This window comes from Equus asinus, chromosome 25 (assembly GCF_041296235.1).
Source record: "Equus asinus isolate D_3611 breed Donkey chromosome 25, EquAss-T2T_v2, whole genome shotgun sequence".
NCBI lineage: Eukaryota > Metazoa > Chordata > Mammalia > Perissodactyla > Equidae > Equus > Equus asinus.
The window spans coordinates 40,027,056-40,054,400 of record NC_091814.1 but is presented as its reverse complement, the minus strand read 5'-3'; the positions used below and the strand labels follow the sequence as shown (position 1 = coordinate 40,054,400).

At 39.5% G+C, this 27,345-nt stretch overlaps 1 protein-coding gene across 11 annotated transcripts in view; it reads left to right on the top strand.

Moving 5' to 3' along the window:
• The first annotated feature begins 287 nt into the window (after positions 1-287).
• SMG7 (SMG7 nonsense mediated mRNA decay factor) overlaps positions 288-27,345 on the top strand; it is an 82,874-nt gene continuing 55,816 nt past the window's right edge. For 3 of the 11 annotated variants that reach the window (XM_014850293.3, XM_070497704.1, XM_014850289.3), the window contains exon 1: positions 754-899. Coding sequence is in view for 4 of the 11 variants with exons in the window: in XM_014850290.3 (XP_014705776.1) it covers positions 871-899 (29 nt within the window). In the remaining 7 variants the exon portion in view is untranslated. Of the gene's footprint in view, positions 900-27,345 lie in introns of all 11 variants that reach the window. The other 8 variants (XM_014850290.3, XM_070497705.1, XM_070497708.1 and 5 more) reach the window with 8 other exon arrangements.

Here is a 27,345-nt window from a genome sequence, read left to right as displayed (position 1 = left end):
TTTCTCGACAATCCAGTCGCCCAGGGAGGGTCACCCTGTCCGCACACATTGGTTACTATGACAATACAACTACAGCCTCCAGTTGCCATGGCAGCTGCTTATCCAATCCGATTGCTTTCCTTTCTCTTCCTCCCTGGGCTCCACCCCATACCCTCCAACAGTCTCCCAGCGTGTAGAGGGAGGGGACGCGGAAAAGAGGGGGGGTCCTCAGCGTCACTCTCTAGGGCGCGAGGGAAGACAAGAGTCGAGGGACTAGGGGCGGAACTGTAGGAGGAAGGGGCGGCGTTTCCAGTAGGGAAGAGTGGAGGAAAGGAAAAAGGAAGAGAGAAATCGGGTGGAGTGGAAAGACGGGGGAAGATTTTGAGTGTAACTCCCGGTCGAATTGGGCTCGATGTTCCCAGTGAGGCTGGGGTTGCCCCCTCGCGCGGGAGGAGAGGGGTGGATTGGCCGCCAGCCGTCAAGCGCCTCCAGCGAGCCGCTCAGCAGCCGCACAAGCACCGCACAGCTAGCAGATCCCCAAAGGGAGCGCTACAGAGAGGCGGAAATCACCGGCCGCTGAACTCTCGCGAGAGGGACCCCCACTTCCTATCTCCGCTTCTCCCTCCTCTTCCCCCCGCCCCTTTCCCTTCTCCCTCCCCCTCCCCCCTCCCGGGTCGGAGTGTCCCTGCGCCCCACGGGCCGGAGCAGCAGCGAGAGCAGCTTTCCCCGCTCCCTCCCCCTCGCCTCACTCACCCCCACCCCCCCGCCGAGCGAGGAGGAGCCGGAGGAGAGGAAGATGGCGGCGGCCGCCAGCACCCGCGGTGCCGCGGGGCCGCTCCGAGGAGCCTGAGAGACCCACAGAGGCTTCGCGGGAAGACGCGGCGGCGGAGGATGAGCCTGCAGAGCGCGCAGTATCTCCGGTGAGTGCCGAGGCCGGCCCCATACGTGGGGGGAGCAGGCCGAGGGTTGGGGCATGGAGCAACAGACACAGAGATGGTATGTCCGGGGTGGCGGGGGAGTTGCCGTGTCCTCTGCTTCCCCGGCAGGGAGGCGGGGGCTGCGAGGGAATCCGCGGGAGGGGGCGGAGCGGGCACACACATGGGTACCTGGCCCCCGCGGGCCAGGCTGAGTTCCAGCGAAGCCGGCTCATCTCGGCGCGGGGAAGGAGGTTAAGGAAGTGTGAGGTGTGTGCGCGCGCGCCCGGGGTCGCGGGCTCGCTGGCGAGGGGTGGGGGAGGCGCCCGGGGAGGCGGCGGCGACCCCGAGTGGAGGTGGGTGTGGAGTCTCATCCCGGTGGCGAGGGAAAACGTGGTTGGTGTGGGATTGGTTGGAGCGATGCACGAAGAGAAGACGCGGTGGAAGCCAGCACACCTGGGGGGTGTGGGTGGCCGGCGAGGGAGGAGGGGGAGACTGCAGGAAGCTGGAGTTTGTTCTTCATTCTCGGGGTGGAAGTGCTGAGGAATAATGTCATCTGTAGTTGGTTGGTGTCGTGGGAGTGGGGGCATAAAGAGGGGGAATGGATGAGGAAGTGAGGAAAGAGGGAGGTACTGTGGACGGGGTTGGGTTCCCCAGAAGAAACTGGGTTAGAATCAGTGTAGTCGGAAGACATCATTCTGAGAGTCGTGCATTCTTTAAGAGTGGTGTAAGGAACTTGTATGTCCGAGGTAGAGTGACTCATTGGTACAGAGTGTGTGTGAGTAGGTGATGTGTGTCTGGGGTGAGGTGAGGGGGGCGATTGATACCCATTTTAGGAGGGGGAAGATGCAGACACATTGGAACCAAGTACCTGATCGCAGAGCATAATGAATGGAAAGATCAGCTGTTGTGCAGCCAGAAAGGTTCCATGGAAGCAGGATGTGAGCTTGGAAGTAGAGGTAAATGAGGGTCAAAGTCTTGATGGCAGAGAAAAGGTGGTTAGAGCCTGAAGTTAATTGGGGATTTGTTACTGCTTAGAAAACGGGAAGGAAGACCTTAAAATGGGTCCTTTTTGTCTTTCAGGAGCAGAACTAAGAAAGGCGGGCTTATGGGAAGATATTTAAAAAAGTAGTTTCATACCTTGTGAAAGAGGGATTTGAATGGAGTAGAAGTCTGAAATGAGCAGAAAAGTCACCTTAGCTGTTTAGTGAAGTGAAAGTCTTGATGTGTGAGCAGATCCCTATATGTATATTGCAAGAGAAGGTATGTAGTAAGTGAAACACGAGGGTAGTTATTCTACTTATGGAAGTAATAGTTTTATTAAGCATAGTGTGGAGAGGAGAGAATAATGAGATCTTTGAATTATGGTTGATTGCCTCAGTTTAACAGGGACAGGATCCACACAAAATGTGTGCTCAGTGACTATAAGGTAGTTGGAATGATATCAAGGTCCTTTTTTTCTCTATTATCCTTTTATTGTTTAACATATCAGATAAACTTAAGTGCAGCTGTGGCAAAGATCTGTGGTAGATGCTGTAGAGGGAGGATATGGAAACCATTAGGACACTCCTTAATTTTAAAGAATTTGCAGTTTAGTGTATATTAGGCAAATAAATTAATAACAGCACAGAGTAGAATAAGGTAAGTATCATAAAAGATGCCAAATGTTTTAAGAGTCCAAAGGCAGGAGATTACCTGAGCAACTGGGGGGAATCAGGAAGAGCTTCCTTTGTTCATTGCTCATTCATACGCTTATGATTCATCAGTCATTTTGTTGATCACCAATATGAGAGGCATTGTACCAACTGCTGAGAATAGAAAATTAAGAACTCCACCTTCCTCTTAGAGAGTTTACAGTTTATTAGGCTTCAAGGAGAAAATGGCACTTAAAATGGACCTTAAGGATAAACAATATCCTGACAGGTGTGGATTGGGAAGAGGGGAATTCAAATGGAAGGATACTGAGCAGAGAAATGTGGATAGGGAGGTCCGGAGTCAGGTGAGGTGTTCAGTCCAGTTAAACAAGAATATCTGGTGATGCAGCTGGAAAAACTTAGGTTTTTCATAGGTTGTTAAGTTTGACCCCTTCCTTTTACAGATGAGGAAAGTATAGCCCAAAGAAGTTAAAATTTTTGAGGATCATATACCTGGTATGTGGAAGCTCTGTAACTCAAAATGTAGATTTTCTAACTCCAGATTATCTGTGCTCTGTGCAACATATCTGGGTTCATCCATTCTTTCCACAAATATATATTGAGAGCTTACTATGTATTCTAGGTACTGAGGATACAGTGGTGAACAAAAGAGTGAACATGGAAAGATATATTCTAGTAGAAAGATGCAGTCAATAAACATATATGTTTATCAGGTGTTAACAGGTACTAGGAAGGAAAATAAAGCAAGATAGGACTATGCTGTTTTATATGGACAGAGTGATCAGGGAAAGCCGATTTGATAAGGTGCCTGTATTTGAGAGGTTCTTGAATATCATCAAGTGGCCAGTAGAGAATCTGAGATGACTTGTTTAGAAGGAACTTCACATGTTCATAGCTATGTATTAGGAAGATGAATCTGTAGTATAATGGTGGGCAGTTAGGGCCAGAAATAAGGTGGTGGCAATGGTACTAGAAAAGTATGATGAAAAGCAGATTGAGAGAGTGGTGGTAATTTTAATGGGAAGATCAGTTGGCTTTGAGAGGCTTCTGTTTTACTGTATCTTATATTTTGTAAATCAACATGGTAGGCAAGACTTATCCTTAGGTTGTGGAGTCAGTGGTAGACGGCTCAGGATGAGTTTAGTTCTCTCAAGAAGGGGGAAAAGAATAAGAGTGAACAAAATATTTAAATAACCTGTATTTTCCAGCTAAAGTTGAACAGGCAAAATTGAACAGGCATAGGACCTGGAATCCCTTAAAGATTCCTGAACACCAGACTTTTCTCAGTCTTGCACATCTGTCCTAAGTAAATAAAGCAAGTCTTAGGGCTAATAGTAGTCTGAGACTGAGGTGGAGAGGTAATAAAGAAAGGCTTGACCAGCCCAAAGTTCCCTTTTCCTCTTCTTAAGATAATCATTCCATTTAAAGTCTGCTGTGGAGAGACTGGAGAATGTCTTCAGGGAAGCCTTATGTTCACATTCTTTTTCTTGATGAAAATGGAACTGTGGGTTTTTATAGACAATTCAAGGAGGATGCTGGGTATTGCTGAATGAGTGTGGTTGAGAGTTGGGTAGGTATTCTTTGTGACCTTGGCTTCGGGAAGAGCTTTGTTGCCTACCTTTGTCGGTGGTGTAAGACCATGACTGGGCAGTTTTGAAGCTGCATAGTTGTAGATCTTCCCTCATGTAGGTGAAAATTAGTTTTGTCTCAGCCAGATAAATTTGTTAGAGTAGGTGAGCTAGGGTGTCTGGCATTGAAATGGTGGGGTGGTGGCAAACCAGGTAGCAACACGGCAGTTTGAAGAGAGTAAGAAATGAGGATATGAGGTAAGAAACATCAGTAAAGCGAAGAAAGAGGGAATTTGACATCAAGGGAGTGAAATTAGTCTTGAGTTGTAGAAATAGAGCAGAGATGAAAGAAAAGAAAACCTATCCTTTGTATGGGAAAAAAGGTGATATTCTGGGCAAGAAAAGATGATGAAATTTTTTTGGTTAGAAGGGAAGTGTCATTTTTTTGAAATAGCAGACTGACAAGACATATCCAAATGAATAAGTTAAGAATATCTTCTTACATTTTATAAGAAGAAATAGTCTTAAATAGGGGGTTTCAAGACTGAATAATTAGAAATTTATTACTCAAATTGAAGGAAAAATCAGTATTTTCTCTTTTGATTCATGACAAAATGGAAAGTTTTTCTTTTTTCGAGGAAGCTTAGCCCTGAGCTAACATCTGCTGCCAATCCTCCTCTTTTTGCTGAGGAAAACTGGCCCTGAGCTAACATCTGTGCCCATCTTCGTCTACTTTATATGTGGGATGCCTGTCACAGCATGGCTTGACAAGGAGTGCCATGTCCGCACCCGGGATCTGAACTGGCGAACCCTGGGCCGCCAAAGCGGAATGTGCGAACTTAACTGCTGTGCCACTGTGCTGGCCAAAATGGAAAGATTTTTAAAGACTTTTTGACACCTCTGTTGATTAAAAGAAAAGGGTGTGTTGAATATAGTTCATTTGATAATGCTAGGAGAAGGGTGAGGAAAGGCCATCAATGAAATAGTAGGTGAGGTATAATATCATACTTTAAAAGAACAGCATTTGAAAGAACAGAAATATGGAAATTAACATATCAAAGTTGGGAAAGCAAGAGTGGGAGAAGTATTGGAGTACCAGAGAGGGTAGACATCATCAAAGTTGTTTTGGAAGATGAGAAAGTAGAATCATCATAGCCGTTGGGAATACCAAACAGGTCAAAGCTGGTTATAAAAGGTGACACAGGTGCCACTGAATGACATCTGCTGCTGTTGTGGGAGGCAGCTGTTCATACTTTGTACTTCCTCCAACTTTCCTCTTTTCCTTCCTTCACTGTTCTCTCTTTTGTCTTTAGTTTTTTCTATGCTGTAAGTTTTTCAGAGAGGTCCCCTTGAAGTTGATCCCTAGTGTTAGACCCCTTTACAGGAAAGGTTTACAAATTGCCCGTTTTGTTAGAATTTTTTTTTGGGATACCTCTGTTAGTGAAGAAGCTGCATTCCAGTGGTAGCTTCTTTGTCAGAAACTTTGTTACCAGAGATAGAAATAATATAACAGCCATAAGGTTGTTTTCAGAGGCAGCAGAAAAAAGGTGGTCATTTATATACTAATTAAAATATCCGGTGTGTTGTAGGATAAAATCTGTCACTATAAATCTTGAGACAGAGGGAGATAAGGGGAGGGGATGAGGCTGGATAAAGTAGCAAGCAGGACCTTATCCTAGCCTGGGGAGAGGAACCGGGAAGTTGGTGGGAACATTTGGGAGGAATGTGTGTACTAAATAGTGTGGGCTCCAGTTTCTGGAAGAATCTGGTAATGCTGGGCTGGGTATTCACTGTGTCTAGAAGCTTCAAGAAATCCTATAGCTCATACTGATATTAATGCACGTGATCAAGAAGTCTTTCCCTGACCCATCCCCCCTCTTCAACAGGATTTAAAAATAGCTTTGGTCTCAGAAAACCAGCCAAACATGGCTGATTTACCAAACATGGTAAAATTGTTTGAAAGAAGTGACTTTCTCTTGAGGCTTGTAAAGTCTAGTTTTTGTTATAATGGTGTTCATAGCATTCTACCTGCTTGAATATTGACTGGCTAAATTATTTTGGCAGTTAATTTCTGTTTCCCTTGTGGTTTCAGTTGGATTCAAAATGTATACTTCCTGTCCTAGCCTGTGTTTCATTGCCTTCTAACACCTGCTGTGTTCTACCTTCATGGTAGATGAAGCAATTGCTGAGTTTTTGTTTTGTTTTTTAAGATATGTAATAGTAAATTCTGGACCCACTAGTGCAGCAAGTTTCTCATGAGGCAGTTTTGGGTTGGAGGGTGGTTCAGACTTTAAAAGGGCTAGTTTGTTTAATAGTGGAGAAATACTGTTTGCAGCCTCCAACTACATCTCTAACCCTGACTAGCCGTTTGTTGTTATTGATGGCGTGAATGAGTACCTGAAAGTTTAGGTAGGTTTGTTTAACTGATTGCTCTTGTTCACTTGTGTTTCAGATAGTGGATTCTTCATCTGTATGTGGGTATTTTGGCATGTGGTCATCACATATTGCCATTTAAGTTTTGTAATCAAGCTGTATTTTAATTTAGTTGCTGAGTTGTTGTGGATAGACTTATCAGTGGTCTAGGAGGTGGTAACTAAGAAGGGCTAATTAGTAGTTACAGGGAACTACAGGGATAAAGTTTTGGCAAACTTGTTACATGGTAAGTGAGAACTTGTAACCCACTCCTTTCTTGTTAGCATGTAAGTGGAGCTGCTTAGGAAGGCTACTTTCACCCTCCTTTAGACCCAGTTTTTAGTCAGTGGGAAGAGTAGGTGACTACTAATTGTTTAAGGAAACTTTAGGAGTCTCAGGTAGACAAGGTAGCAGTTTTGTTTGGATTTTTTTCTTCTCTGCTTCACTAATACAGAATTTCTTAACTTTATCACTCTACCAACATTTTGGGACAGATAATTCTTTGTTGTGGGGAACAGCCCTGTGCGTTAGAATGTTTAGCAGCATCCCTGGCCTCCACCCACTAGATGTCAGTATCATTCACTTCCATTTGTGACAACCGAAAATGTTTCCACACATTGCCAAACGTTCCTTGTGGATGCGTATTCACTCCCAGTTGAGAACCACTGATTTAGGAAATATATTCAGGAAAGATATATATGCACAGCATAGATTCATTTTCTCGTTTTTGCCTTCTTCAGGCTATCATAGATTACATCTTAGGCTTCTCTCAACAGTTTTCTCTTAGGTAGTAATTGGTTAGTTACCATGTTTAGGCTTTACCCATAAAAACTTGTTCTAAATGTATGTTTTTTTTAATCTGTGTTTTATTTTACTGGCAATTACTGAATAGTTACTATATGCAGAGCACAATTATAGGGGCTTTACCTATGGGAAACTCAGAGATCCTGGAGAAAAACGTTCAAGTAACTATAATAGCAGATGAACTGGTAAGTGCCGTGATAGAGAAACAGAGGTACTCTGTAAGTATGGGGAAGAAGAACTTGATTCCAGCAGAGGTAGAGGTGGGGTGAGGAATGTATCTTAGAGGAGGTGAGATTTGGTCTGGGTGTTTTTGTTTGTTTGTTTTGAGGGAGATTGGCGCTGAGCTAACATCTGTTGCCAATCGTCGTCTTTTTGCTTGAGGAAGATTGTCCCTGAGCTAACAAGTATGCCACTCTTCCTCTATTTTGTATGTGGGATGCTGCCACAGTGTGGCTTGATGAGCGGTGTGTAGGTCTGTGCCCGGAATCCGAACCTGCAAACCCCAGGCTGCCAAAGCAGGGTGTGTGAACTTAACCACTACGCCACCCAGCTGGCCCCTTGATCTGGGCTTTGAAAGATGGATGGTACTTTTAAAAGTGGATGTTGGGCAAATGCACTTTTCAGGCAGGAGGAACATCTCACAGCTTCTTTATTCTGAATACATTTTTAAAAATTTTGTTCACATCCATTTTGTATATGACATTAATATTCTGGCCAGGCCTAAGTTTTTCTTAGATAAAAGATAGGTTATAGACAGAGAAGTAGAGATGTGTAAGTGGTAGTTCTGAAGACTTGATGGCTGGTATAGGTCTTGCAAAGAGAAAAGCAATTTGGTTAGATTGAGTCCTGCAGAATCCCCTTCTTTACTTGTGCTCTTGATTATGTACCATTATTCCAGAACCTTATTTCACTTGTGCTGTCTCTCTTCTTTTAGTCTTCTTTCTAATTATTTGCTTTACTAATCTCTTTTATGGAGCAATCTCCAGTTTCTTTTAAAAATCCTTTCCTGGGGCCAGCCCCATGACCCCAGTGCTCGGCTTCCATGGCCCAAGGTTTCACTGGTTCGGATCCTGGGCGCAGACATGGCACTGCTGGTCAGGCCACGCTGAGGTGGCGTCCCACGTGCCACAACTAGAAGGACTCACAACTAAAATATACAACTATGACCTGGGGGGATTTGGGGAGAAAAAGCAGAAAAAAAAAAAAAAGAAGATTGGCAATAGTTGTTAGCTCAGGTGCCAATCTTTAAAAACATTCTTTCCTGTTTTCCCTTTAAGCTCTGTCCTTCCTTACCTTTCTTTTATGGCTAACAATTTTAATTTTGCCCTATACTGTGTTTTTCGTTTTATTTACCATCTACTTTTCTTTAATCCCTTGTAATACAGCTGTTTTCCTGTAGCACTTTACTGGAATTGATATTTCCAAAGGTACCAAAGACCTAAGGGCTAGATTCATCCACTGATTGTTTTTCCTTTCTCTCTGACACACTTTTGTTTTCCTTTCTCTCTGTTTCTCTCTGTTCCTCTCATATCCATTAATCCATCCGTCCCAGTTTTGGCCAAGGTATATCGCAGTCCCCGAGGATAAAAAGAGAATATACCCTCAAGTAGTTTTACTGGGCCCACAAGTAAGTACCTAATTGCTACATAGTTCGTAGCTGCTATGATGTATACACATGGGTCTTAAGGGAAGTTCTTGAGCTCTGTCTCTTGTTTTTAGCGCTGAGATTCCATGATGCTGATTGCCCTGCCTCTTATTTTGTTTTCTTTTCCTGTCACCCTATCAGTGGCAAAAAGAAAGGCATAACCCTATATTCCTCTGTTTTCTCTTCTTTCAATGTTTCTTTTCCTCAGAAGTCACATCCACTCACAGGACTTTTGCTATCACCACATCATCATTGTTTACAATCTATCAAGCATCTACTTAGTATAAATCATTGTGCTAGGTCCTGGGGAGACAGATTGGTATAAGATATCGTGCCTGCCATTCAAAGAGTTTATGAACTTTAATGAAATAGGCAGAAACATAAAATAATACATAAAACAAAGTCCAGTTTAGTGATTTAGAACATGGTCTCTGGGGCAGGACTGCCTGGATTCAAATCACAGCTTTACCGCTTGCTAGCTGTGTTACCTTGGGCAAACTACTTAAGCTTCTTGTACTTCAGTTTCCACATCTGGAAAATGAGGATAATAGTAGTATCTATCCCATAGAGTTATAAAGATCAAGCAAGTTAACATGTAAAGTGCTTGGAATGGTTCTGGCACACAGTGAGCACTGTATAAGGTTTAGCTATGTATAATGCGTGAAAATTATCCTCTGGCACTGACTAATCTGATAATTTTGCACCTATGCCTTCTGGACATTCCTAATTTTAGAAGTGTTTTGTCATAGCAAACTCAGCAGTCTAAAAGTTAAACTCTTAATCCTTTCCCTTCTCCTCTCACCCTATTCTTCATGTTTTCTCTTTCTTCACTGGTGCTGCCACTCCTCATCCTCCCACCCAGGTTTAAAACCTTGTAGTCATCTTTGAGTTCTCCCAGTTTTCCTTACCCTCTTCCACACATATACCTTTTGGAAATGTTGCCTTTCTATTGTGTTTTCTTTTTAATTTCTAGCACTGTCAACTTTATACCCATACTGTTGAAATAGTTTTCCAAGTGGTAGCTTGCCTGAAGTTCTCATATGTAACAAGAAGAAAGCATTGACTTTGGGTTTTTAAACACTGCCCACTACTTTCTCTCTTTTTGAACTCACAACATTTCTGGTCTTGATTTCTTTATCTTTAAATAGAACAGTGGTCTCATAAAATTGCTGTGAGTGTTAAACAAAATAACAGAGACTTACATGTTTAACAAATTCTAGTTCTCCTTCAGACTCCCACCACCTGTCCCTTGCCAACTAATCTTTTGCATTGCTTCTGTATTATTCCTGAAAAGCATTTGCATATGGCTTTCCCTTGCTTGAACTCCTTATTCTAGTATTCTTGGCCTTCCGTAAAATGACCCTCATCTACCTCTGCCATGTGATATCTCCTTATTTTTGATAGGAACCAACTTCCCTAGCCAGAGTAATTACTGTCTTCTAAACATGGTTTATCCATCCATTCTGGTTTTAATCTCTCTTCCCAGGCCATTTCCCCTGTAGCGAGTACCATCCTCCACTATCTTAAGCTTTACTGTCTCTGTGAAGATTTCTTGTCCACTTTGATGATTTCTACAATTTTTCAACTGTGTAGCATTTCCTGTCTCGTAGTCATATTGTACTTAGAGTTTCTTAAATTTGTAATGATCTCTTTTTTTATGTAAGTGGACTATCTCTGCAGCTAGACTGAGTATGATAGAGACCATGTCTCACCGTTTTTTTAATGGCACAATGTACATAATTGGTGTTGAATAAAAGTTTTATGCTTTTATTTGTTTTTCCAAAACATTTATGGAATACTTATAAATGCCAGTGCTAGGCTCTGAGAATATAAAGACAGATGAAGTGATTTTTGTTCCTTAGGGTAGTGATTTCTTGGGGGAGATGGATATTTCACAGATATTTCAATATAATGTGGTAAATGGTATGCTAAATGTTTTCAAGGAATGCCATAAGTATACTGAGGGAAGTGGAACTTTTACTGCCTGTGGAGTTCAGAGAAACCTTCTGGAGTTGAACCCTTGAGCTCAGTCTTAAAGGATGAGGAGGATTAGCCAAGTGAAGAAAGAAGGGAAGAATGTAGCAGGCAGGGGAAGAAAATGAGTAAATGTCTGGGGGCAGTCTGTTTGAGGAACTCTAAAAATTTTGGTATTAGGAATAGTTGAGAGTTTGGTTGATGTAAACATTGTGATCAGATCAGACTGGCAGTCAGGTTATGTCATGTAAATTAAAGAGATTATGATTAGTCCCTATCTCATTCTTTGGGAGTCTGAGGTTCTCTTTCAACAAACCTGGTCGTTAATCTTTTGGGAGCATTTTATGTTTGAATGGCCAGTGTTGTACAGGTTCCTGCTGGAATAGGGAGACACAAGAGAAAGATATTTCTGTAATGCCTACACTACTTCCCTTGAGATACAGAAAGATTTAAATTTCATTTCCTTACCTTTGAAAGTAGCCTCATCTTAGGCAAAAATTAGTTCTTTGGAACATTATTAAATTGTTATGGAGGAGATGAGAGTTTTAGTGAACGCATGTAATTCTGAAAATAACTTTGGGTTGATAGGACTTATTTTATAAAATCCTCACCTGTTGAGCTTAGACATGGAATGGGAGTGGAGGTAAGGGAAGGGGTTCTGTAGCGTTAGGGGGAAAATCAGAACATTAACTGAAGTCCCTTTGGATTTAGCTTTTTCAAGTCTGTTGTAAAGATAAAAAACGTTGCAGACTCTTTTTGAGACTCTTTTTGATGATTAACATTTTGTTCTCACATTTCTTGAGGGCATTTTTCCTTCTGTAGTGTCTGTCTTAAGAAACATGATTCTAAAATCTATTATATTTAAAGAATTGCTATATTGATACATTAATAGCCTCAGTCTGTTTCCTACAACTCTGCAGGTTCACTGACCACATTAAGTTGAATCCTTTTTCCTTCCCTCCTCTTCCCAAAGGCCCAGTACGTCAGTGCTGTGTTAGTTGGGATGCAGTATATTAAAATGTGTTTCCCTTATACTGCCTCTTAGAAAGGTCACGAATTATTAGTTTTTTATCAGGTGACAACCATAACCAAATTTTCTTTGAGTACTGTGCAGTGATGAGATATCAGTAGTAAGATAATCAGAGTAAAATGCAATTGGAAGATGGTCTTCAAAGAAGAAATGAGTTACAGGTATGCTTATTTGAATTTTCTTTTTTTTTTTTTGCTGGCAGAAAAAGATAAAAAGCATAGTATTAAGAGAACCACCAGAGGCTCAATTTGAATGTAAAAAGTATCTTAGGGCATCTGCAAAATTTTGTGCATGTACACACACGCCCAGTTTGTGTAACAGAATTTTCAAGTGAAATTTTGGTATTTTAATATCTAATTCTATAAAGTACATATTTCTCAAATTCTGTTGCACTTAAATAACCAAAATAATAATAGTTTGTCTGAAGTAATTATTGGTTTTGCTTTGTTTTGTTTTTTAATGAAAAAAAAGAACATTTTAAGAAGCAAAACGAATGTTAAGGCATATTGGTCATAAATTCTGGTTTATAAAAGGAAAAGAAAAGTTAACACATTAATCACTTTCTAATTAAAAAAATTATTAATTTGGTGTCTGTAAACTCATATACAGGAGTCTTTTTGGTTTCCTAAGAAAGCACCATGGTGTAGTGAGTTGAATGAGCAAGGCCTTTGAATTAAGACTGGCCTAATTTGTATTTAGGTTGTCCTGAGTTCAGATCCCAGCTCTCCTATGTATAGCAATGTGTCCTTGAACTTCTCTAGTTTTAAGTTTTCCACTCTATTTTTCTATCTGTAAAATGACAGAAATAGAATTATTGGGAGAATTTCATGAGGAGATGTATATATAAAACCCAGCATACTTCCAGTTGGATAAAGAGCCTAATTTATACGTTGTTTTCGTTTTCTGCATTTCTGAATGTATCAATATTTACCTATAAACTTGCTAATGTAGTCTTTGAATTGGGTGGGAGCAGTTATGCCTTAAATGGCTATAGGGTGGTTGAGGGGTCTTTACTGTGAAGTGGGCTACTTTATTCCTCTCAAGGACCATCTTACATTTTACTCGTGCTTTATACTTTTTAAAATGCTTTTATATAATGTCTTCTTATCCTCTTGTATACAATAACCTTGTATAACTGGATTGGCATTTTGTAGAAAAGGAGGATGTGACTCAAATTACCTAATTAGTGGCAGAATTGGGATTGACCTTAATCTGCTCCGTCTTCGTCCACTGCACACTTGGGCACTGCTCTTAAAAATGAAAAGTTTCTCTTTTGATATCTGCATTTGCCATTGATGCTGTCAAGTGGTATAATGTGTTTTAGATAGTTCACAATTGGTGGTTGCAAATTCATGTATTAAAAAGCATCTTTCTGGGGCTGGCCCAGTGGCATAGTGGTTAAGTTCTCCCACTCCGCTTCGGTAGCCTGGGGTTCAGGGGTCCAGATACCAGGCGCAGACCTACACACTGCTTGTGAAGCCATTCTGTAGTGGCATCCCAGATGCAAAATAGAGGAAGATTGGCACAGATGTTACTTCAGTGGCAATCTTCCTCACCAAAAAAAAGCCTCTCTCTTAAAAGTTACATTAATTTTTTAAAATTTTAAGAGCTAATGTAGTCTGGTTCATGCCACTTTTAACATCCAGGAAAGTAATACATATTTGTTTTAAATAAAATAAAACAAAACCCAGAAAATTGTTGAGTGATCATATGACAGTGAAAGAGAATGCTAATCATTGCTGGGACAATAGGCATAAATCTGGACTGTTTCGGGCACACAGGAACTTATGGTCCTTCTACCATCCAGGGTTGAGTAGCCTTTTAGTTATTTTTTATATGTATATTAACATATTCACATACGTGTATACACATATGTATGTATATACTTTAAAAACTGGGATTGGGCTATATCATATGGTTTTGTAATCTTTTTTTTTCACTTAACATTTTATCAGACATGTTCATAATTTTATAGCTACCACATCGTTGGAAACATCAGCCTGCAGTTATGTTGTATGGGTATACCCTAATTTTCTATACTGATTTCCTAACAATGAAACTTTATGTGTCCAGTACTTTGTCATTCTTTTCAAAATGCTGTAATGAACATCCCTATACACCTATATCCTTGTGTATGCTTACTTGAGTGACAGGATATGCACATTTAAAAATATTTTGTTAAGTGTGGTAGGTAGAATAACATACCCTCCACTTCCCAAAAGATGTCTATCCTGATCCCCACAACCTATGACTATATTATGTTATGTGGCAAAGGGGATTTAAGGTTGCTGATCAAGTGACTTTAAAATAAAAGAGATTATCGCAGATTATTTGGTGGGCCCAATGTAATCACAGGGTCCTTTAAGTGTGGAATAGGGACGCAGAAGAATCAGAACCAGAGGTAGAATCCTGCTGGAATGGAAGGGAGTTACCAGCCAAGGAATGCAGGCAGCCTCGAGAACCAGAGAAAGGCAAAAGCAAGGTTCTTCCCTAGAGCCTCCAGAAAGCAACACAGCCATGGTGACACCTTGATTTTAGCCCACTGGGACCCATTGAGGCTTTTGACTTTAAGATTTGTAAGATGATAAATTTGTGTTGTTTTACACCACTAAATTTGTGGTAATTTGTTACAACAACAATAAGGAACTCATACGTAGTAGACATTGCCAAAAAGCACCAGAAAGCTTGTACTGTTTATTCTGGCCCTAGCAATGTTTAAAAGTACCTGTTTCCTTACGTCCTCACCAGTACTGAATTCTTTATTTAGGACTTCTCATAGCTTGTAATATGCTAATGTGTATTATGAACCTTCAAGAGGGAGATACAGCTTGGTCTTTCCCAAAGTTATGTCACATTTCATAGGACTGGTGTTTTCTTGGAACACTCATTTAAAATGTGGCTTTTTTTCTGTTCTTTTCTCTCTTAACCTTTCTCTTTAATACATTTACTTGCACATATGCGTTTATCATATCTTAGACTTTGTCACTCTCTGAATTCTTCTACTTCTGAAATCTTTTTTTCTTTTCTGCTTCTTTCTTCCCCAAATCTCCCTAGTACATAGTTGTGTATTTTTTTAGTTGTGGGTCACTCTAGTTGTGGCATGTGGGATGCTGCCTCAACATGGCCTGACAAGTGGTGCCATGTCTGCGCCCGGGATCTGAACCAGCGAAACCCTGGGCCGCCACAGCGGAGCGCACAAACTTAACCACTCGGCCACAGGGCCATCTCCTCCCTCTGAAATCTTAAATTCATCTGTTCCATTTTGACCACAACCTCATCCCCATTAATCCAACTGCTTCTGTTCAAGACTTCCAGTGTATCGATGCCTTTCCTTTTTTGCTATTAGTCATTTCCTACTTTTTTCTTTTCTTCCTCCTCCTGTTTTTACTCTCCCCTCCTGCCCATCTTTAGACATCACTTTAACCTACCAGTATCCTCAGTCCCCTTGTCCCATTGTCCTTCCAGAGCTTACTTGTCTGGGAAAGTCCAACTCTGAATTATTCTGACAGTATGTTTCTTTGGGTATTATGGATAGCCTTGCTGGAACAAAATCTTACAGACTGGCCAATGGCTGTTAAAATGCATAGTCTTCCACTTCAGTATCTGTTAGTTCTTTTTCCCACCTGTTTTGCCCACTTCTTTACAGTAGTTACTTTAAACTTTTACTATTTTCTTGAAGTTTTACTACTCTTAGCAGATGGCCTTCATAGCAAACATAAAAATAAAAGCCTTTTGGTGGGACTGATCTGCCTCCTGTTCCTTCCTCCACTAGTCCTTGCCTCTATCCCTTTTCTCAGAAAGGGAAATGTTTTCATCCTCCTTGTTGAGGTTGTTTTCTTTGTGTTTGCTCACAGACTTTTTTTTTTTTAAAGATTTTACTTTTTTCCTTTTTCTCCCCAAAGCCCTCCGGTACATAGTTGTATATTCTTCGTTGTGGGTCCTTCTGGTTGTGGCATGTGGGGCACTGCCTCAGCGTGGTTTGATGAGCAGTGCCATGTCTGCGCCCAGGATTCGAACCAACGAAACGCTGGGCCGCCTGCAGCGGAGCTCGTGAACTTAACCACTCGGCCACAGGGACAGCCCCGGCTCACAGACTTTTTATGTTCAACCTTTTTTTCTTTATTGGAGCTTGTCATAAGCATTTAAACAAGCTCCCCATAACTGTCCTTCCCTAGCGGTGGTCTATCATTTATCTTCCTCATTTGTCGTCTATAAAACATGGTCTGTAATGACTCTACTTCCTCAACCCATTGTTCTCTGGTTTTGGCCCCGCTAGTCTGCTGAAACTGTACTTGCCCAGGTCACCAAAGACGTCTCTATTTTTAGATCCATAGGTTCTTTTCATTAATTGAGCACAGGGACTCTTTTGCTCATAGTTGTATCCCTAAGGCCTCCACAGTGTCTGGCACATAGTGGAATCTTAGCCTATATTTGCTAAATATTCATTCAAAGAGTGTATGAATATACTTCAGTTTACTAAAGTCTGTTATGACTCTTTGCTCTGGCCTTATGTCTTCATGTGTTTCCTTGTTACTTTTTTTTTTTTTAACTCTGTTCGAATTTGATACTTTTTCTACTTGTCTTTATCTCATGGGATTTACCTTATCGATATGTTACTTTCCTTTTAAAAGGAAAAGTTTAGCGCGATGCTCCAGATGAGATCTTTGGCCAAGGATAGCACTTATAAAAGTATAATAGTTTAAGCACAAGACTGTTACTTTCTGACAGCCATAGGCTTGAATACTGGGTGTGCGACCTTGGCTAAGTTACCTAACCTTTTTGATTCCATTTTCCTCAGTGGTAAAATAGAGATAATATGTTTCTTAGGGTTTGACAAGGAATAAATGAGATAGAGTACAAGTTCTTAGCATCCTGCCTTGTACCTAGTTTAAAAAAAAAAAAGGTGGAATTATAGTTTTTAATGTTAGTAGTATATTATTTGTTCTATAAAAACTTCACATTTCTTATGGAGCAGTTGTCATATATTTAATAGATTTCTTTAGCTTTTTTCTTTATTTGAACTTGTATATACCAAGTTTTGGGACTGTGATAGGATCCCTGGGTCAGGGACAATCCTATGAATACACATGCGTTTGACTTATGGCCATTTTATTTTTAATCTTCTTAGAGAATTAAGAATAGAACTTATTGTAGCAATTTATTTAGATGATTGATTTTAAGGAAATTGGGATACCAAGGATGCCATGATGGATGTTATAAATTGTCTCAAGGGAAACAATTCCTTAGAAGACTGTTCTGTCTGTAGCATAATTTCCAACAGAGGGTAAATTTGTTTTCCGAGTGGCATCGTGACCTACATGCTAATGTGAAGGGTGTGTGTGTGGAGGAATGACAAGACGTAGTCTAGAGAGGTGGTCAGGTGAAAGATTATCAAATTCACTGCAGTTTGAATTTGATCCTGAAAGCCATGGCAAGTCATAGAAATATTTTAAACAGGAAATGATAGAATTAGAGGGAGAAAGACCACACTAGTGAGTTGGGAACGGTGATTAAGTGGGAGGTTCCAGGTGAGAAATGATGAAGGGTCAGACTGAGTAACTAACTTCTGTATTTCGTCTTCATATAAGAACCCTGTTGAAGTAGTGTCTTTTTTGATAAGACTTGAGTTACTTTTCTTTGGTTTTAGACCCAAATGTGGACATAATTTCTTTCTTTATGTTACTCATTTCCGATCCCCAGATTCCCAAGTGAAATAAGATGAAAATAAGAGAGCAATTTAGAATCTGGGAATTATGGCCATGTACTATAAAGGGAGTTTGAAAATGATATATTGCGATACCAAGCTAATAAAAGAACATTCAAGTTTCCTATTTCCTATTTGTTACCTCCACTGTTTCTTCATACCTGAAAATGAGTCTTTCCTCTCCGCTATTTTTGGCATTTGGTGTGAAGCTACAATGATGGCAGCACTCAAAAATGTGTCACCATGAGTAATTCTCTCCCATTTTAAATGCTAATAGGGAATTGCTTTCTTTTGTATGAGGATTTACCTGTTTTTGTGTTTCATTTGGGAGATATATGCAGTATATCTTTATTTTGTGGCCAGACAGATATATCCTTTAATATAAATCTTTGAAAGTTTGAAAGGGAATCTTGAGTCAGTATACTTTATCTTAAATTGTTTTGGTATGTTATTTTATGGTTTTATAAAAATTACTGTTAGAAATCATTTTGATCCGTTTGTTGATTAAGGGACTTTTAATGATTATGCTCTAGACCCTCTGCCATATGGCTCCTGGATTAGTTTCCAATTACCTGTAATCTGGCAATGCTAACATGCCTTTTGTGTTTTTTTCAGTTCTAACGTGAGGCTTACGTAGAGTAGCAGTGAGGTATGATAGTTTTGTAGAGAGAGGCTGCTGGTTTGTGCTTTTGACATGATTAATAATAATAAACCAACAATTTTATTTTGTGCCAGACACTATTCCAAACATTATTAACTCTAAATTCTCATAGCAACTCCATGAGGTGTATACTATTGGCTTCATTTTCTAGAAGAGCAAACAGAGAGGCAGAGTAGTTAAGCCCAGCGTTATACGCAAAGTAGCAGAGTCATGATTTGAACCCAGGAGGTCAGGGTCCAGAATCCATGCTTTTAACCATACCGCATACAGACGCTGCCTCTATTAAAGTTAGTGTTTTGTTTTAATTTTATTTTTGTTTTGTTTATATATTTATTATTATATATTTATATAAAACATATAAATATATATATGTATAATCTGAACAGACTTTTTTCAGCAATCTCAACCTTCCTAATGCATTTATTTTTTGTAGAATAATAAGGGAGAGGACAGAGTAATTTTGCCAGAAGGCTTATTAAAGGGAGCAGAAGGGGGTGATTGTTTTTCTTTTACATTTGAAATAAATTCATTTAGACTGCTTTGGACTATCTTACTGATTAGTTGGCCCACTGTTCCTCTCTCATTATAGCTGTTCTTTCTACAGTTTCTGTCTTCAGTATTGCTACTTAAATATAGTGTATTTCCCTGACCCTTGGGAATATTGAGAACCAGCTACTAGGGGGAAAAACAGCTCTGACCCACCTGGGCTAACAGGACAAATGGAAAATGACTTGCTAGTTTTTGTAACCTTAAGTGTGGAAGATGGGATTGCTTTTTCCTTTTTGACTTGGTAGAGTTATTACATAGAGATGTTCAGCTGCTAGCTTCTGACACTAAGGAATATAATTTTGCATGTATAAAATTCAAACCTTAGGTAATAAGTTGCTTCAAAAGGAAAATTCAGTGTGACTTTTAAAAAGTAACAGATTACTAAAGCATTTATATGTGGCCTGACGTTTTTGAATTTACCATTTTCCTTCTTAAACATATAGTCACCTGAAATTGAGAGAGTAAGTCTGTGGTTAACTCAAGAAAAGGGACAACCTTCCTCTACTTACCTCACAGTCTTAACTTTCTTCTTTTCATGTGACTTCACATTGTCCTTAAAATTTGCCTCCATCCAGAAAGTCTTTTTTTGAATTATCTTAGAATTTTGTCAGGTCACTGACCAGATGTTTCTCTTTATTCTCAGTGGCCACATTACTTTGTGTTTATTCACCATTTTGTTACTGTGTTAGCATTTGAGGGAAGGGCTTTCTCTTAGTTATCTTGGTACAAGTTTAGAACAGTATTCAGTAAATGTTCACTAGTAACGCATGAGATCATACTTATTGCAAACATTTTGAATTACGTGGCAGTCAGAATGATTGACCTATTTCAGTCCTCAAGAAATGGTAAAGTCTGAATAACTAGTAGTATTCTCCATTATGATGTAAACAAAACTAAGCACACTTGACTTAGGTGATGAAAAGAAGGGAAAACTGTGTCATTGTCTTTTTAAGAAATGCTAATAGTTTATATAGGTTTAAGAATGAGAAAATAGGGGCCGGCCTGGTGGTGCAGGGATTAAGTTTGCAAGTTCTGCTTCGGTGGCCCGTGGTGCACCTGTTTGGATCCCTGGTGTGGACATGGCACCGCTTGGCAAGCCATACTGTGGCAGGCATCCCACATTTAAAGTAGAGGAAGATGGGCATGGATGTTAGCTCAGGGCCAGTTTTCCTCAGCAAAAATAGGAGGATTGGTGGCAGATGTTAGCCCAGGGCTAATCTTCCAAAAAAAAAAGAATGGGAAAGTAAGGGGAGTATATCACTTAGGTTCTTAGTTGTGAGAAACAGAAACAACTCTGTTTCTTTATTTAAGCATGAAAGGGTTAGAGACCTAGGCGCTATGGCTGTATTAGTTTACTGCTACCTCTGCAACAAATTACCATAAACTTGATAGCTTACAACAACATGAATTTATTATCTTACCATTCTGGAGATCTGAAGTTTGAAATGGGTCCCACTAGGCTAAAATCTAGGTGTCGTTCCTTCTGGAGGTTCTAGGGTAGGGTCTGTTTTCTTGCCTCTTGTAGCTTTTGAGGCTGCTTGCATTCCTTGGCTTATGGCCCCCTTTCATCTTCAAAACCAGTAATCACATCACTCTACCCTCTCCTTTTTCGTCACATCTCCTCTGACTCTCCTGCCTCTTCCATCTTTTACTTGTAAGGATCCTTGTGATTACATTGGTCACACTCTTAATCCAGAATAATCACCTCTTCTCAAAATCCTTAATCACATCTGACATAAGTCCCTTTTACAATATAAGGTAACATAGTCACAGGTTCTGGGGCCTCTTTGGGAGGCTGTTATTCTGACTCCCACAGCAGCTATATGTCTTGGAACACACAACCTTAAAATTCAGCCTATGAAGACATGCTGTGCAGGACCTTGATCCTAGCCATAACTTGTATCCCTGACCCATCCCTGACACTACTCATGCTCGGCCACTGACACTGAAAATAGGATGTTGTTGCTGCCATTGTCCAAGGTGGATTCACCACAGACCCCTCTTTCTCTCACTAGCTGCCATTTACATGTGGGGTTGGTGTGTTCATTAACGTAGTCCGATTCATGTGTCTGCACCCTAGCTGCAAGGGAAGCTAGTAAATCTGTAGTGAAAAGTAGGTTCTGACTTATAAGTTGGGGGATTTATTTAAAATAGGAAGGGAAATTCAGATGCTAGGCTTCAAAGAAGAATGCCAACCAGAGAGACCATAAAAGTACAGTTGAGAGTTATTGGTGTGAGGATTTTGTTCATTTGATAAACTCTGTGCCAGAGGTACACAGATGAATGAGATACATGCCTTGTTCTGGTGTCAGCCAGAGCAGGAGTGGAAAGCCATTTCATGTACCAGTACCCTAACATAAATCAGTGCTGTTTTTCTCAGACCCTAACTGATAGGAAGCCAACTCTTTTACATGAAGTTGTTTCATTTAGTATATCTCTCACCTGCTTATCAAAAATTGCTGTCAGCTGTATCTTTACCTTTCAAAGAGTGTTATGAGAATAGTTGGTGGAGGAGGGTAGGCCAATTTTGATGCTTTCCTCTTTCACTCCTGTAGGTTATCAGTAACAGTGGTGTTGAAATATACTTGTGCTGTCCAAAATGGTAACCACTAGCCACATGTGGCTATTTAAATTTTATTTCATTTAAATTAAGTAAAATTAAAAATCCAGTTTCTCAGTCATACTAACCACATGTCAAGTGCTCATGTGGCTAGTGACTGCTGCATTGGACAGCTCAGGTCTATACCAGTGGTGTTTCATGTTTAGTGTATGAGGGTCAATCAGGAAATGTTAACAGGCTTTTTTTTTTTAAACTCCTGACATGCTTTTCTTTTTCATATGGTGCTTTAGAGTTCCCAGCATCCATTCACATGTATTATATGTTTTCACTGATAAAGCAAACCCTGCAAAATAAGCCTGATTAACCCTCACTTTTCACATAGGAAATTGAAGCTGAGAGAGACCAAAGATCAAACCACAGAGTTAGAAGGAGATTGTATTATTTAATTCTATTCAATGCAACATAAAGTACCTAGGGTGATAAGTACTGTGTTAAATGTTAGGATACTGAGGGCTGGCCTGTGGCATTGTAGTTAAGTTTGTGCACTCCACTTTGGCAGCCTAGGGTTCACGGGTTCGGATCCCAGGCGCAGACCTATACACTGCTCATCAAGCCGTGCTGTGGCGGCATCCCACATACAAAATGGAGGAAGATTGGCATAGATGTTAGCTCACGGCCAACTGTCTCACCAAAAAACCCCAAATTTTAGGTTACTGAAAAGACTTGTGGCCTTGCCCAGGTCTAGGCCTTGTTCTCAGGTTTTTGTTGAATCTTTTTGCTTGGGCTGGCCAAGGGAAGGCAAATGGAACAACTTGGGGAAGGGCCTGGTGTAGTTTTCCTGAGAGTTTGTTGCCAGGATACTCTAGCTGTTGTGCCTCTAGCTCCTAGATCCTACAGCTTGGACTGGGGCCTCACCCTCTTAGGAATGGATTTAACGTTTCCCAGTGAGTCTTTCCAAGGCTGATGCTCAGTCAGTTTCAGGCTGTAATCCCACCAGGTTATATACTGACTTGCTTATTATCTCTTCCCGTAACCCCTAATCCAGAATGTAAATTCCTTGATAGCAGGAATCTTGTGTACTTTCTTCACTACTATATCCCAGGTCCTAGAATAGTCTAAGATATAGTAGGCCCTCAAATATTTGTTGAAGGAATTAATGGTAAATTCTATTCTGCAGCTATTTTCTATCAGCAAACAAAGTGGTTACTCTGGCAGGTGTCTCCCCCTCCCCCAGTCTTCATGTTTCAGGAGTTAGAAGACTTTATGTAATATTTTCTCTCTCATGTGGTTAAAATAAGTGGTCCTCTCATGAATGGTTTATACCTGCACAGTCCAATACAGTAAATACTAGCCACCTGTGGTTATTGTGCACTTGGAATGTGGCTGTTGTAACTGAGGAACTGAATTTTAATTAGATTTTATTTAATTAATTTAGAATTTAAAAATTTATGCTTCATTGAGTTGTTGAAACAATTTGGGTGTGTAAATCTACCTTTCAATAGTAATTTTATGAAATCTACACGTCATATATTTCAGTTGAAAATTACTTACTTGACAGTTGCTGTGATTGTAAAATAAACACCAGATTTTGACTACTTAGTATAAAAAAATTGAAATCTTTAATAATTTTTACATTGACTATCTGTTAAAATGCTAATGTTTTGGATATGTTAGGTTAAGTAAAATACATTAGATTAATTTCTCCTGTTTCTTGTTACTTGTTTTTAAGTAAGAAGAAATAGGTTGCATATGGTAACACATGTAACTCACATTATATTTCCTTCTCTTGGCCAGTAGTTAGTATAGGCCATGAGGAGTTTTTATCGGAGGATTTTTACTGTTAAAAATTTTTGTGTATGAAATCGTATTTGCCATCTTGAGGTTTTTATTTAATATATACTTTTTAAATACATGAATAGTATCTTAACTACTTTTATTCAACATATTTATTCAGGAAAGACTAGATAATGAAGCACTCTTCCAGGCAGTTTTGGGGGCTTTAGTATGAATTACGCTTTTGGAGGTTGATTGAAGAAATAACACCTTAGGATGTAATATGTGCTGTAAGAGGTACAGATTGAAGGGTTGGGACCTCACAGAAACGTCTGAGGAGGTTTTATGAAGAGTATATCATCTCCCTAAAATAGGAAGAATTTTATTGGGAACTGGAGAAGGATATTCCAGGCAGAGAAAATATAATAACTTTTTTTAAAAAGACACAAGAAGAGTCAGAAGTGTCTGAAGCATAGTTCATGAAGGGGAAGGTGTAAGGAGACAAAGTCAGAGACTAAATTGGGGGATGTTGAATGGCAGGCTGTTTAGTTGAGGCTTTATCTCTGGATAAATGGAAATTCGTTTAATGTTTTTGAGCTGGAAATTGATGTGTTTAGAATTGTTTGGTATGATAAATTTGGGAACTCTGGAAGTAAAGTCATGCAGACCGTTTGAGGAAATTGCCAAAATCCATGTCAGAGACAGTGAAAGTCTGAATCAGGGTACTGAGAAACATCTATGAGAGAGAATACACGGGTGTATCAATGGGTCTTTAGTAACCGGTTAGATATGAAGGGGGAAGGAGAGTTATTGATGATATTGAAGTTGGCCATGGAGAAATGGTAGCACTTTTCATGGAAATAGGGAGTAAAGGTACGGGTGTTGAAGGGAATATTTTGTGAATATCTGTGCTGAGATGCCGCATAGGCATTTGGAATGGGGCCATAGCATGAGCTAGGCTGGAAATAATTGACTTCATAATTGTCTTCAGTAACAGTGAGACTTGAATCCACAAGTAGGGAAGGAATTATAGAAGTCTAAGGATATCAGGGCCAGATTCTTAGGGAACCATGTATCAGATGATAATAAAGGTCAGCTTCCATTCTTAATAATTCTGTTACTGTATATAGGTGGAAGCAGAAAGAAGAAACAAGGGGCTGGCCCGGTCGCACAGCAGTTAAGTTTGCACATTGTGCTTCGGCAGCTCAGGGTTCGCCAGTTTGGATCCCAGGTGCGGACGTGGCATCGCTTGGCAAGCCATGCTGTGGCAGGTGTTCCACATATAAACTAGAGGAAGATGGGCACGGATGTTAGCTCAGGGCCAGTCTTCCTCAGGGAAAAGAGGAGGATTGGCAGCAGTTAGCTCAGGGCTAATCTTCCTCAAAAAAAAAAAAAAAGAAAGAAACAAGAAATAACCTATCAAAAAGGTGGAAAGGGCCAGGAAAAGCTAAGTTTTCCTGAAAAGCAGAAAGTTTTCCTGAAAGGGTTGCCCTAATGCAATAATTCTCAAAGTGTGATCCCCAGACCAGCAGCATCAGCATCACCTGGGAACTTGTTAGAAATACAAATTCTTGTGTCCTGTCTCAGACCTGCTGAACAGAAACTGGGGATGAGGCCCAGCAATCATTTTCAAAAGCTCTCCAAGTGATTTCTTATGTGGGCTAAGTTTGAAAAAATGCTGATACAGTATAGTATTGGATACTGCTACGAGTTCAGGAAGTATAAGGACTGAGAAAAAGCTCTTAGATTGGACAAAGTTATTATTAACTCTTGAGAGAATTTGTTTCACTAATAAGGATGGAGGCCTAAATGCAAGTTTAGAAGTGACTAGGTGACCAGAAAGTGAACCCAGTAGCTATATATTATCTTTTTACAAAGTTTAGAGGCAAAGAGAAGGATGGTTGCTTGAAGGGCATAGCAGGATCAAGGGGAACTTTCTTAGATTAGAAGGACTGAAGTACGTTTTATGTTTGGGGCTTCAGCAGACTTAATGGAAAAGGGCATTTATTTTGTAGAAATTATGTTAGTCTGAGCTGTGAAAGCTTTCTGTGCAGAAAGCATTCTAACTATAAAATATTTAGAAATTGGCTTATAGGAGACTTGTTTTTAATTGTTTTATTACAAATGTATATATACATTGAATAAAATTAGAATGTTATGATAAAAAATTTTGTAATATTAAATTGCCACCAGCACTATTCACAATATCTCATCTGTTTTATGAGTGTAGAATATGCATTTATGCATGTACAGATAATATATTTTAATCAGATTATGTTCGTATGGCATATACTCTTTTAAATCACGTTAATTGAAGTAATCATTATATGTAATAAAATGCACACATTTTAAGTGTACAGTTATGAATTTTTATGAACACATACCCCTGTAACTAGCGTCCTTATCAAGATATGGAACATTTCTCAATCCCTCAGAAGTTCTCTGTCAGTCCCCTTCTCAGTCACGCCTAACCCTGCTTGTTCCTCTTTGCCTCAGGCAATCAATGTTCTGATTTTTATCACTATAAATTACTTTTGCTTGTTCCAGAACTTCATAAATGGAATAATACAATATGTACTCTTTTGTGTCTGAATTCTTCTGCTTGACGTGTCTTTTGAGGTTATCCATTTTGTTGCACGCATTGGTAGTTTGTTCCTGTTTACTTCTGAGTAGTATTCCGTTGTATGACTATACTGCAGTTTGTTTATCCATTCACATTTTGATGAACCTTTGGGTTGTTTCTAGTTTTTTGCTATTGTGAATAAAACTTCAAGAAACATTCTATAAAAGTCTATTTGGACATTTGTTTTCATTTCTTTTTGTAAATACCTGGGAGTGGAATTGCTGGGTCATATAGTAAGTGCATGTGTAACTTTACAAGAAATTACCAAACTATTTTCCAAAGCAATTCTGACATTTTGTACTCCTGCTAGCAGTGTTGCTAGCAGTGTCTGAGAGTTCTGGTTATTCTACATCCTCACCTACAATGCTTGGTATTGGTAATCCTTTTGATTTTCACTATTCCGGTGGGTACGAATTGGTATCTCACTGTGGATTTACATTTCCCAGACTACTAAAGATGTTGAGCATCTTTTCATGTGCTTATTGGCCATTTGTGTGTCGTCTTTTGTAGTGTCTCAATCATTAGCCAGTTTTTAAAATTGGATTCTCTTATCTTTGAGTTCTTTTTATATGTTTTGAATGTAAATCTTTTGTGTGTGTATACTTATATGTGTATATGTTTATATATATCGTCCAGTCTGGCTTGCTGTTTCACTTTACTCATGATGTCTTTTGAGGAGCATAAGTTTTAAATTTTAATGAATCCAATTTGTTGGTTTTTTTCTTTTCTTGAATCTTTTATTGAATTTTTTATTTACCCTGGGGCAGTGAAAATTTTCTCCTAAATTTTCTTCTAGAAATTTTATAGATTTAAGTCTCATTCAGTTTTAATTAATTTTTGTATACACTGTGATATATTATTTGAGGTTAATTTTTCCAGTTTTTAGATTTTTATCCAGTTGTTCCAGCACAACTTGTTGAAAAGATTATTTTTCCCCATTAAATTGCCTTGGCACCTTTGTCAAAAATCAGTTGGCTATACACACAAACACACATTCACATGCATATGTATACACATACATAAAAAGACGAGTCTGTTTCTGGACTGTGTTCTATTCCATTGATCTTTATATATGTGCTTATACCAATAGTAGAAGGACACTGTTTTGATTTCACAACTCTATAGTAAGTTTTGAAATCAGGCAATGTAAGTTCTCCAACTTTATTCTTTTTGAAAATTGTTTTGACTATTCTAGGTTCTTCCATTTCCAGATAAATTTTAAAACTAGCCTGTCAGTTTCTACCAGAAACAGCCTGCTAACGTTTTGATTGGCATTGTATTATAGCTATAGATCAGTTTGGGGAGTATTATATTGATCTTTTAAAAGAATCAGCTTTTGCCTTTTGGTTTTCTGTGTCTTTGTTTTCTGCTTTTCTTTATTTCCTTCTATTTAATTTTTGGTTTAATATGCTTTTTTTCCCCCCAAATAAGATAGACACTTAGATCCATGCTTTTAGACCTTTCTTTCTTTCTTTCTTTCTTTTTTTGAGGAAG